At 32.5% G+C, this 14,489-nt stretch overlaps 1 protein-coding gene across 1 annotated transcript in view; it reads left to right on the top strand.

Annotated features, from left to right (window-relative positions):
• LOC110450147 (snaclec 3-like) overlaps positions 1 to 14,489 on the top strand; it is a gene marked incomplete at its 3' end in the record, with an annotated part of 63,120 nt that overhangs the window by 29,218 nt on the left and 19,413 nt on the right. Inside the window, exon 2 of the mRNA XM_021497430.1 lies at positions 1,264 to 1,315. Coding sequence (XP_021353105.1) covers positions 1,264 to 1,315 — 52 coding nt within the window. The remainder of the gene's footprint in view (positions 1 to 1,263; positions 1,316 to 14,489) is intronic.

The raw sequence follows: 14,489 nt of genomic DNA, 5'->3' as shown, positions 1-14,489 counted from the left end.
TTTGTGGCACTACGTCACTTTATCACAAACTGAGCTCAAACTCAGATTGTCGCGTAAAAAATTGTTTGTCTGTGCTATCTATGTTTGATCTGATTAAAGACTAATTACAATAGTGTTGTCTGTAAATTAGACTTTGAACTCGTAGATAAGTACTATCACTCTTAGAGAAACTGACCAGTTGTATATTTAGGATATTTCGTCCTCATCTTTTTCAATTAAGTTCCATTTTTTTTCTGTTTCGTTGTTTTGTAATATTCTTTAGCAAAGATGATTTTTATGTTACAATGATTTACAATGTTTTATCGCGTCAGTTTGTTTTTATTTAACATTGTTTTGAAACATATATCACTTAAATTTTGCTTTTAATATTACTGTGTTTTCTTCTACGATTTTCAATTACTAGTAAGTTCTGTTTTCTAAACTACATCACTTGGTAAGGTTTTATCACTACAGGTTTCTAATGATGCATCGTTACATAATGTTTTAACAATTTTGTTTGTATGTTTCTTAATGTTTATCTCTACCGCTTTTGTTTAGATTTCGTTATTGTAATAACGTAATACATTTGTACACTAATAAATATAAAGTTTGAATTTACAAACAATTAAAGTTTTATTTTCGATAAGGAAAATCAAATAATTTATAAGTTACCAGATCGGCGCCCTAATAATTTCGTTTTGTAATTTTTGGTTGATCCAGGGGAGCTTGTACCATGTAGTCATGTATTGTAGTATATTATGATCTGCTACCATGTAACTCTCCTCTCAATATATTCCTAAAGACCCCATGTGTTCTTACAATTCATATGTGTGTCCAACCTGACGTAGCAAAATCTGACATATTATGCCAACCTATTCTGAGTGTAAGACTTTTGTTCTGTTTCACTCACAATTGTGTATTCCTAAACGCTTTTAAATTTTTCAATGAAAGGATGTAGTAAGTTACATAATCAAATGTATTTGAATTATTAAGTTTCATGCTTTAACAAAATAAATATATCAACAGGAAAATACTGTTTTAGAGAAGGCGCACATCACATGAGCAATACGGTTGGTAATGACGTCACTGACCTGTCGGCTCAATGAAAACACTGTTGTTATATCAACTTTCATATGAATGTGTCTATCAACGACATTGATGTAGAGTGGGGATATCAAGCCTTTTTACGGCGCTGTATTGTGCGTGTACCATCAAATATCCGTTCCTGTTGCCTGTACATCGTTACATATGACAGTCCAATATTTACTTTATTTCGTGTTTCAGATGTACAGCGACAGCCGTATCTACCTAACGACGCTCGTCTGCATACTCTCAGGTAGGTACTTTCACCTCATTTGTAAATGGCTGTGTGGCCCTACTCGTCGTCCAACATCCAACGATCTGGGTATTCCTACCCTAGGTCTTTATTTTGCTTATTATGCATGCTAATGAGCATATTTGTTATAGTTTATAACATGCGTTGTGTCAATCACTATTCCTGTACAGGGGAAATAAGAATATAATTTTTCATTTTCTCTTTATAATATAATGAGCGCGGAGAGATTTCATATATAGGACACTCACTGGCTGTTCAAATCAGTTTTATTTCATATCGTTACAATGTACATGTATTAAGCTAAATTGACAGCATGTTTTTGATTTCCTTGATAATATTGTAGTAATGTTTTGTTTTTTTTTATAACTAAAGCTTTTTACTATGACGTTACAATTAAATCACGTCATATGAAACAAACCTAACAGCAAATTTGACGTACGTAGAAAAAAACGAACGTTGTGATGGTACACAACTCGTTTAAATATTAGATGAACTTTGTCATCAAATGTACAAACGGAACAATATTCGTACCTTGTCTTTCTGAATACCTGTACTAGGAGGAGGTATTATTACGCCAGCGGCTAGTGAATTTGTTAGGGTTAGGGACCTTTAGTCGTTTGTATCACAGTTTATTAGATAGGAACAGAATACGTTTTAAGAAATAGTATGCACATGTAACATAAAATAATGAAGAAAGAATAAAATAATACATAATTTGCTCGAATGGAGATCTGATGACAAAAGCGGTTTACTTAAACGCTTTGTCGAATACAAATGTACCCTACCGGAACGGCTTCGATGGTAACTCCCTATCCGAGTATTGCTTGACGTAGTAAGTTGAACACGTGTCCTTCCGGTTATGTCGCATGAAAATAGGGCTGTCACTTGACAAGTCTTAGATATACATTAAAATGCCTTTGGCACATGCGAAATAAGAAAGCGCCTATTTTAATAAGTGACAATTGGATACAGAATGCAGTATACATGTAATATGTTATGCCAAATAAAGCTATTCCGTGCAATAAGGTTCCATGTATTGTGCTAGAGACTGTTTTGAAACGTGTGCTGAAAAAAAGCAAAACGTGGAGTTTGTTTTACATAAATTTGTATCGTTAAAAATTAACAAGGGCTTGAAACAAACCTAAGAGTAACCACAAGAAATGCAAAGTTAAGAAGTATCATGTAATCTTTTTTCAAGTTTATATGAAAACTAACTGATGCGTAGTCATACTTGCGTTTAAAAAGTAATGGACAAACGTTGTCCTGGTAGTGTCTCTATGGGTAATAGCAGTGGAAATATAAAAATACATGGAATGTTCGACATTCAATATTAACATTTGCTCTGCATCCTTCCATTGCAATGCGTTGAGAAGGCAAATGTTGTTATGAGACTATAACAACATTTGCTATTAAAACGTCATCATCGCTATTGTGACGTCATCAACTTCATTGTTGTCAATACTAAATTTTTTGTTCAAAGAACAGTTCGAAATAATCAAATAAATCGTAACTACTCTATCAAAATGTAAATATAATAATATTCTTTAGCAAATATTGTTATAGTCCTATAACACACACTTCTATTGCTGACAAGCATACGTAAAGCCCTGCAATGTGTGTTATAGGACCACAACAAGATTTGCTAAATTATTCATTGCTTAAAAAAGGAAAAATACTTTTGTTTTGACTGAATATTCGATATAGTAAACAATGCTTTCTCTGTTGTGCATACATTTTCATGGACAGAAGTCTTTGCTACGCTGTATGGAATACTTAAAACATATTTGATTTGGCATTTTACAGGGGCGTGGGTTGATAATAAAGCAGGATAACCAATAGACCAGTAAAACAAGCGCAATGTTCAATTTAATTGCAATACGTATTTATTGTATTAAAAAAGTAGAAAGATAACAATAAATAACATGTTATGTAGTTTTAATTATCGTTATCTCGAAATGTCCTTGTCCACAAGGCTTGTCGATTGTTTATTCTTTCTGATTTCCACACATATGCTATGAGGTTCTAATAATAACATCAATACAAGTATCAGGCCAGTGAGACGATAATTACCAATAATACAAGTACCAGGCCAGTGAAACGATAATTACCAATAGTACAAGTACCAGGCCAGTGAGACAGTCATTACCAATAATACAAGTACCAGGCCAGTGAGACTGTCATTACCAATAATACAAGTACCAGGCCAGTGAGACTGTCATTACCAATAATACAAGTACCAGGGCAGTGAGACTGTCATTACCAATAATACAAGTACCAGGTCAGTGAGACAGTCATTACATATAATACAAGTACCAGGTCAGTGAGACGATAATTACCAATAGTACAAGTACCAGGCCAGAGAGACAGTCATTACCAATAATACAAGTACCAGGTCAGTGAGACGATAATTACTAATAATACAAGTACCAGGTCAGTGAGACAGTCATTACCAATAATACAAGTACCAGGTCAGTGAGACAGTCATTACCAATAATACAAGTACCAGGCCAGACTGTCTCTCTGCCCTAGTACTTGTATTATTGGTAATGACAGTCTCACTGGCCTGGTACATTGTACTTGTATTATGTGTAATGACTGTCTCACTGACCTGGTACTTGTATTATTGGTAATTATCGTCTCACTGTCCTGGTACTTGTATTATTGGTAATTATCGTCTCACTGGCCTGGTACTTGTATTATTGGTAATGACTGTCTCACTGCCCTGGTACTTGTACTATTGGTAATTAGGGCCCCGTATCGGAGATACGGAGGCCCTATAGTAATCACTCTGTCTGTCTGTCTGTCTGTCCGTCAACAAATTTTGTGCCTGGCTGATAACTTTGGTATTTATTGACTGATGTACATGAAACTTATTCAAGATGTTCAGTTCACAAAAATACACATTGAGGTAAAAAGTCCAGGCCAGAGAGACTGTCATTACCAATAATACAAGTACCGGGGCAGTGAGACAGTCATATCATAACAAAATGTTCATCAGTGAAAATACAAAACTTGACCTTGACTTTGGACCCCGTAACCTGGACCTAAAGTTGATTGACTCTGTGTTAAGTTCTGAACAAGTTTGCTACATAATAACATAAAATGACCTTGACCTTAAGTCAGTTGACTCCTTTTTAAATTCGGACCAACTTTGCTTAATAATGTCATAACAAAATATTCATCAGTGAAAAGATACAAAATTTGACCTTGACATTTGACCCAGTGACCATGCCCTTTGGTCAAATGACTCTTTGTTTAATTCCCACAAACATTGCTTCAAAGTGTCATAATGAAATGTTCACCAGCAACAAAATAATAAACTTTACCTTTACCTTTGACCAAGTGACCTTGACCTTTGGTCAATTGACTCCTTGTTTAATTCTGACCAACACTGCTGCATAATGTCATAACAAAATTTGACCTTGACCCCTGACCCGATGACCTTGACTTTTGGGCAATTGACTCCTTGTTTAATTCTGAGCAACATTGCTTCAAAGTGTCATACCAAAATGTTCACCAGTGAAAAGATACAAAATTTAACCTTGACCTTTGACCCAATGACCTTGACATTTGGTCAGGTTGACTCCTTGTTTAATTCTTATCAGCTTTGCTTCATCATGTCATAACAAAATGTTCATCAGTGAAAAGATTCAAAATTTAAACTTGACCTTTGAACCTAATGAACTTGACCTTTGACCTTGACTTTTTACCTCAATGTGTATTTTTGTGAACTGAACATCTTGAATAAGTTTCATGTACATCAGTCGATAAATACCAAAGTTATCAGCCAGGCACAAAATTTGTTGACGGACAGACAGACAGAGTGATTACTATAGGGCACCCGTATCTCCGATACGGGGCCCTAATTACCAATAGTACAAGTACCAGGGCAGTGAGACAGTCATTTCCAATAATATAAGTACCAGGCCAGTGAGGCGATAATTACCAATAATACAAGTACCAGGACAGTGAGACGATAATTACCAATAATAAAAGCACCAGGGCAGTGAGACAGTCATTACCAATAATACAAGTACCAGGCCTGTGAGACAGTCATTACCAATAATACAAGTACCAGGTCAGTGAGACAGTCATTACCAATAATACAAGTACCAGGGCAGTGAGACAGTCATTACATATAATACAAGTACAATGTACCAGGCCAGTGAGACTGTCATTACCAATAATACAAGTACTAGGGCAGAGAGACAGTCATTACCAATAATACAAGTACCATGCCAGTGAGACAGTCATTACCAATAATACAAGTACCAGGCCAGTGAGACGATAATTACCAATAGTACAAGTACCAGGTCAGAAAGACGATCATTACCAATGATACAAGTACCAGGCCAGTGAGACAATCATTACCAATAATACAAGTATCAGGCCTGTGAGACTGTCATTACCAATAATAAAAGTACCAGGTCAGTGAGAAAGTCATTACCAATAATACAAGTACCATGACAGTGAGACTGTCATTACCAATAATACAAGTACCAGGCCAGTGACACGATAATTACCAATAGTACAAGTACCAGGTCAGAAAGACGATCATTACCAATAACACAAGTACCAGGCCAGTGAGACAATCATTACCAATAATACAAGTATCAGGCCTGTGAGACTGTCATTACCAATAATAAAAGTACCAGGGCAGTGAGACAGTCATTACATCAATACAAGCATCAGGCCAGTGAGACGATAATTACCAATAGTACAAGTACCAGGTCAGAAAGACGATCATTACCAATGACACAAGTACCAGGCCAGTGAGACAATCATTACCAATAATACAAGTATCAGGCCAGTGAGACTGTCATTACCAATAATAAAAGTACCAGGTCAGCGAGAAAGTCATTACCAATAATACAAGTACCAGGGCAGTGAGACTGTCATTACCAATAATACAAGTACCAGGTCAGTGAGACAGTCATTACCAATAATACAAGTACCAGGGCAGTGAGACAGTCATTACCAATAATACAAGTACCATGCCAGTGAGGCGATAATTACCAATAATACAAGTACCAGGCCTGTGAGACAGCCATTACCAATAATACAAGTACAAGGGCAGTGAGACAGTCATTACCAATACTACAAGTACCATGCCAGTGAGGCGATAATTACCAATAATACAAGCACCAGGACAGTGAGACGATAATTACCAATAATACAGGTACCAGGCCAGTGAGACAGTCATTACCAATAATACACGTACCAGGTCAGTGAGACGATAATTACCAGTAATACAAGTACCAGGCCAGTGAGACAGTCATTACCAATAATACAAGTACTAGGGCAGAGAGACAGTCATTACCAATAATACAAGTACCAGGTCAGTGAGACGATAATTACCAATAATACAAGTACCAGGCCAGTGAGACAGTCATTACCAATAATACAAGTACCATGCCAGTGAGATAGTCATTACCAATAATACAAGTACCAGGGCAGTGAGACTGTCATTACCAATAATACAAGTACCAGGCCAGTGAGACAGCCATTACCAATAATACAAGTACCATGCCACTGAGATAGTCATTACCAATAATACAAGTACCAGGTCAGTGATACAGTCATTACCAATAATACAAGTACCATGCCACTGAGATAGTCATTACCAATAATACAAGTACCAGGACAGTGAGACGATAATTACCAATAATACAGGTACCAGGCCAGTGAGACAGTCATTACCAATAATACAAGTACCAGGCCAGTGAGACAGTCATTACCAATAATACAAGTACCGGGGCAGTGAGACTGCCATTAACAATAATCAAGCTAGTTATAATGAGATTAGCACCTGTCGACTATTATGTATTCTGATAAATCATGACAAAGAAATGATAAATGTTAAATAAGAACATAAATACAGAAAATGTATTACAAATATTGTACACTAGCATGAATACAGAAAATTGATGCTAAATGTTGAACAATAACTTATATACGGAATAGTTATTTTAAATTTTGTACAATAACATAGATACAGAAATAGTATGAATACATAAATGGTATATATGCACAAACACAAAAAATTAATGATAAATGGTTTACACTCCTAAATACAGAAAATTAATTTAAATGGTATACACTTATAAATACAGAAAATTAATGATAAATAATTTACACTTATACATACAGACAATTAATGATAAATGGTATACACTTATAAATACAGACAATTAATGATAAATGGTATACACTTATAAATACCAACAATTAATGATAAATGGTTTACACTTATAAATACAGAAAATTAATGATAAATAATTTACTCTTATAAATACAGACAATTAATGATAAATGATATACACTTATAAATACAGACAATTAATGATAAATGGTATACACTTATTAATACAGATAATTAATTATAAATGGTATACACTAGCATAACTACAAAAAATTATTCATAAATGGTATAACCTTATAAATACAAACAATTAATGATAAATGGTATACACTTATAAATACAGAAAATTAATGATAAATAATTTACTCTTATAAATACAGACAATTAATGATAAAAGGTTTACCCTTATAAATACAGACAATTAATGATACATGATACACACTTATAAATACAGTCAATTAATGATACATGGTTTACACTTATCACTACCGACACTTAATCATAACTGGTATACACTTATAAATACAGTAAATTAATGATAAATGGTATACACTTACACTTATCAATACAGAAAATTAATGATAAAAGGTATACACTTATAAATACAGAAAATTAATTATAAATAATTTACTCTTATAAATATAGACAATTAATGATAAATGGTTTACACTTATCATTAATTGTCTGTATTTATAAGCGTATACCATTTATCATTAATTTTCTGTATTTATAAGTGTAAGTGTATACCATTTATCATTATTTGTCTGTATTTATAAGTGTATACCTTTTATCATTAATTTTCTGTATTTATAAGTGTACACCATTTATCATTAATTTTCTGTATTGATAAGTGTAAGTGTATACCATTTATCATTATTTGTCTGTATTTATAAGTGTAAACCTTTTATCATTAATTGTCTGTATTTATAAGTGTAAACCATTTATAAATACCGACAATTAATGATAAATGGTATACACTTATAAATACAGACAATTAATGATAAATGGTTTACACTTATAAATACCGACAATTAATGATAAATGGTATACACTTATAAATACAGACAATTAATGATAAGTGTAAACCATTTATCATTAATTTTCTGTATTTATAAGTGTATATCATTTATCATTAATTGTCTGTATTTATAAGTGTAAACCATTTATAAATACCGACAATTAATGATAAATGGTATACACTTATTAATACAGATAATTATAGATGGTATACACTAGCATAACTACAAAAAACTATTCATAAATGGTATACACTTATAAATACAGACAATTAATGATAAATGATATACACTTATAAATACAGACAATTAATGATAAAAGGTTTACACTTATAAATACAGACAATTAATGATAAATGTTATACACTTATAAATACAGACAATTAATGATAAATTGTATACACTTATAAATACAGAAAATTAATGATAAATAATTTACACTTATAAATACAGACAATTAATGATAAATTGTATACACTTATAAATACAGAAAATTAATGATAAATGGTATACACTTCTAAATACAGACAATTAATGATAAATGGTTTACACTTATAAATACAGACAACTAATGATAAATGGTATACACTTATAAATACAGACAAGTAATGATAAATGGTATACACTTAAAAAATACAGACAATTAATGATAAATGGTATACACTTATAAATACAAACAATTAATGATAAATGGTATACACTTATAAATGCAAACAATTAATGATAAATGGTATACACTTATAAATGCAAACAATTAATGATAAATGGTATACACTTATAAATACAGACAATTAATGATAAATGGTTTACACTTATAAATACAGACAATTAATGATAAATGATATACACTTATAAATACAGACAATTAATGATAAAAGGTTTACACTTATAAATACAGACAATTAATGATAAATTGTATACACTTATAAATACAGACAATTAATGATAAAAGGTTTACTCTTATAAATACAGACAATTAATGATAAATGGTATACACTTATAAATGCAAACAATTAATGATAAATGGTATACACTTATAAATAAAGAAAATTAATGATAAATGGTTTACACTAGAATAAATACAGAAAAATGATGATAAATGGAAAACACTAGCATAAATACAGAAAATTAATGATAAATTGTGTACACTTATAAATACAGAAAATTAATGATACATGGTTTACACTTATAAATACAGAAAATTAATGATAAATAATTTACACTTATAAATACAGACAATTAATGATAAATTGTATACACTTATAAATACAGAAAATTAATGATAAATGGTTTACACTAGAATAAATACAGAAAAATGATGATAAATGGTAAACACTAGCATAAATACAGAAAATTAATGATAAATGGTATACACTTATAAATACAAACAATTAATGATAAATGGTATACACTTATAAATAAAGAAAATTAATGATAAATGGTTTACACTAGAATAAACACAGAAAAATGATGATAAATGGTAAACACTAGCATAAATACAGAAAATTAATGATAAATGGTGTACACTTATAAATACAGAAAATTAATGATACATGGTTTACACTTATAAATACAGAAAATTAATGATAAATGGTTTACACTAGAATAAATACAGAAAAATGATGATAAATGGTAAACACTAGCATAAATACAGAAAATTAATGATAAATGGTGTACACTTATAAATACAGAAAATTAATGATACATGGTTTACACTTATAAATACAGAAAATTAATGATAAATGGTTTACACTTATAAATACAGACAATTAATGATAAATGGTATACACTTATAAATACAGAAAATTAATAATAAATGGTTTACACTTATAAATACAGAAAATTGATGATAAATGGTATACACTAGCATAAATACAGAAAATTAATGATAAATGGTGTACACTTATAAATACAGAAAATTAATGATACATGGTTTACACTTATAAATACAGAAAATTAATGATAAATGGTATACACTTATAAATATAGAAAATTAATAAATGGTATACACTAGCATAACTACAGAAAATTAATGATACATGGTTTACACTTATAAATACAGAAAATTGATGATAAATGGTAAACACTAGCATAACTACAGAAAATTAATGATACATGAATTACAGTTATAAATATAGAAAATTAATAAATGGTATACACTTGCATAAATACAGAAACTTAATTATAAATGTTGTACTCTTGGGGGTTTCGATGTGAATACTTTCTTTCATAACCGAACAAAAGTGATCATTTTTCAATTATTTTCCTTTTCATTCATCAATTCTATAGAAATATATTCACCGTTAATATAAAAAGTCTATAGAAATACATCCAGCGTTAACAGATAGCAATGTTGGCACATGTGACTGGCTTCATTTATGATATATTGTATGATTCTGCCATCTTTGTTACACCAAGTATGTGTTTGTAGAACATAGACACAGACAGAGACTGGACAAAAATGCCAACAGAACTAACGTTTTACAAATCAATAATAATCAATTCCCTCTATTACCGTTGATAGTAGATTAGGGATAATGTTAACAACATAAATTACAGGCGTTACATGATGTGCTAGCAAAGGTTGAATTTTCAAGAATACACATTCGAAACTTATCACTTTTATGTGATTACGTCTGTCCTGTCATAAATCACAGAAAGTAAAATATGTTTTGTTATCAAATGTTGGATTGTAATGCTTCTTACGTTAATGAAAATGTTGATACTGATGGAGGTTAGCGATACAGTGCATAGTACACCCTAGTCGTCTAAGCTGTTGATCTGCTCAAATACTCCTTGTTTAATATGTAGCACACGGTTCGTTTTTGATTGTCAGGGTAAGTCTAGCAGACATTCCATTTCACAAATATAAAACAAAATGTCAACTGATGCTCACAAACAATGGATTTTGGGGGAACAACATGTAATTAAGATTAGAAGGGACATAACAAAAATAAAACAAACAAAATCAAAACAATAAAGCGAAACAAAACAAACCTCTCAATTGTATCACCAATGTAATTACACGTACGTTGTTTGTTTGAAATATATCAAAGGAAGGTTGATATGGTATTTGCTTTATAACATTTCATGCAGTTCGATGATGTTTTCAGACTCAAATACTATCAAAGCAATAGAAGAATACAATATTCATGTATATGTAAAATGAAATCTGTAAACAATACCAATCTGAATCCTTTATATTTAAAAAAAAATCAATTCATAATAATATCAATATTCAAATATCTTAATGGATAGTGAGATTTTATATTATGTTATTTGTATTCATATCTCTGTCTTTGGCTACACAATATGCCACAGTGTTTTCTGTATCATTTTTAACAGAGCAAACGCAAGTTCATCGAAGTTTTATTTTAGAAAATATTGTAAAATTTCGAATCTGTTTTTTTGCCTGTTATATATTAACCACTTCATATATTTTTTGTTCTAACTATTCCATGAAACATTTCTGTTACATTTTCCTAATGGTAGCTACAAAAGAGTCTCGGAAGAGTTCGGAAGTGTTCCCGGTCAAACAGTAGCTTACAGAGTTATGGGACTTTGAAATTGATTACTTTTGTAGCCTAAGGAACATGGGCTTGTGAGCACAATAACTTAAGTAAAAATGAATGGATTTCGATAAATTTTGCTATGCTGCTTTATATTAATAAGCTCTTGGACAAGTCTGAAAGTGGTCTCTGTCAAACAGTAACTAGCAGAGTTATGCGACTTTGAAATTTTAATTACTATTTGAGCCTATGGGACTTGCGCTTGTGAGCACAATAACTTGAGTAAAATTTAATAGATTTCGATGAATTTTGCTATGATGCTTCATATAGAAAATCTCGGACTGGTTTGTTAATGGTCTCGATCAGACAATAATTTGCAGATATATGGGACTTTGGAACTTTAATTACTATTCGAGCCTATGGGACTTGATCTTGTGAGCACAATAGCTCGGGTAAATGTGAATGGATTTTGATGATATTTGCTATGCGGCTTGATATTGAAAAGATTCCGGACGTGTTCAAAAATGAGCCGATCATACAGTACCTGGCAGAGTTACTGCCAATCGGATAATACAATATGGCCGATCCTGGGGCCTGGTTTGCTGAGACGAGAAATTTTCAACTTATCAAGATTATTTGTAGCAATTCACTTCTTTATTTGTACAAATGTCCTTCTGAGGTTCCGAACAAGTGTTTTTACTTTTTGTGCCGATCAGAAAATCCAAGATGGCCACCTTGACTTCTCATTGAATGTGGTATTTTTGACTTCTTTTCAAGAAAGGCTACACTTATTGACTTCTTACTTAGTAGAAGTGTTCCTTACGAGGTTTCAACCATGTTTTGTTACTTTTCATGCTGATTGTAAAATTCCAGATGGCCAACCTGGCCTGTGATTGACTAGAACATTTGCAACCTCATCTGTACATAATTCATTGCATTCATCTATACAGCATGTGTATGCCTGGTCTCCAGGTTAGTATGGGTGTATGCCTGGTCTCCAGGTTAGTATGGGTGTATGCCTTGTCTCCAGGTTAGTATGGGTGTATACCTGGTCTCTAGGTTAGTATGTGCGTATGCCTGGTCTCCAGGTTAGTATGGGTGTATACTGTGTGCCAATATAAAAGAAAGAACATGCTACAATTCGAGTTCTGCAGAACTTATTCAGGTGACCGTTTAGGTCCATGGGCCTCTTGTTCAAGTAAATAGTTAGTCAAGATATGTGGTGAAACATGAATCCTAAGACAGGCTTCCCTCCTATATTTTGATGATTGTTTTTAACATCAGCGTTTTAAAAATTATTCGTATGTATCTTTTGAAGGGATCATAAGGATATTTGGGGAGGGGGTGGGGGAAATTATACGGTATGCATTTCGCAAACATTTTTGTTTTGTCTTTAGTTTGGTATACAGTATGTTGTGCTACCCCAAAAATAAAAATAAATGATTATCCCTTATAATTGTAACTCTAACACGATTCGTTTGCAATGCGTGTTTTGATTGGATACGGACATTGTTCTAATCTGCGATAGAATCATGTTTAATCGTGTTAAGCTCCTCCCATCGCACTTAAACCACGCCCCGTTTCTAACCAAAACAATATGGCACCAAGCTCGCCTCGTTGCCAAATCCCGCTGATAAGGCTAGCAGGCAACAGAACAGAAAGGACCGATGAAATTTATTTGTTGAATAAAGGAAAAGGGAAAAAGGACACGTTCCTTGTTCTTACCTCCATTTAATACTGACCTTTCGTTCCATCTTGTGTAGGCATATAGTTAGATCCGAAATAAAATGAAACATTTCACATGTGACGTATGAATTTTGCACAAAACCCTTCACAAATCTAAACAAATAGTCACCGATTTTGTCGATACTCACAGCTTGGCATGCGTAATGACAAGGAAATGTAAGAATTTGGTTAATATTAAACCAAATGTGTCGTATAAACTTTGGTAACTGGACGTTAATGAACAATCCAAATAGTCCGCCTCGTCAACATACAGATCTAGCGCTCACCAGTAGGGGTGTGGCCAAATGACTGACCTTTGAAAGTTACTTTCTGATTGGTCAGTCCGTTGCAGAATGACACGTCGCGTGCACATGTCACAGATTACTTTACTACATGCATGTCTGAAATACAGTACTTTTAAACATATTAGCTTAGTATATTTGTTAGGGTGTGTTAGAATGGGGATACATGTAATACGTTGTTTTTAGTGTCTATACAGGCGATTAGAACATGGAATTTGGTTTGAACTCGAGACCGATAGTGCATGTTCTAACCACAGTACATGTTCTAATCCCCAGTATAGCCACTCAGGACAACGTACTATCCTCTAATTAAAAATTCAATCATTTAAAAAAACACCACTTGATGACTGTCAATATGAATGCCCCCTCCCCACCCTTGCAAAATAGATCAATTGTTTCACTATGTCTCTTCAAGGTTGAGTTTGACGCTGTCATCCCGAAGTGCGTAATTGCCCTAAATAATCTAACACTCGACCTTTG

The sequence above is a fragment of the Mizuhopecten yessoensis genome, unplaced genomic scaffold (assembly GCF_002113885.1).
Source record: "Mizuhopecten yessoensis strain PY_sf001 unplaced genomic scaffold, ASM211388v2 scaffold4999.3, whole genome shotgun sequence".
NCBI lineage: Eukaryota > Metazoa > Mollusca > Bivalvia > Pectinida > Pectinidae > Mizuhopecten > Mizuhopecten yessoensis.
The sequence above is the reverse complement of the archived record's forward strand: the minus strand, read 5'-3'. Positions and strand labels throughout refer to the sequence as shown.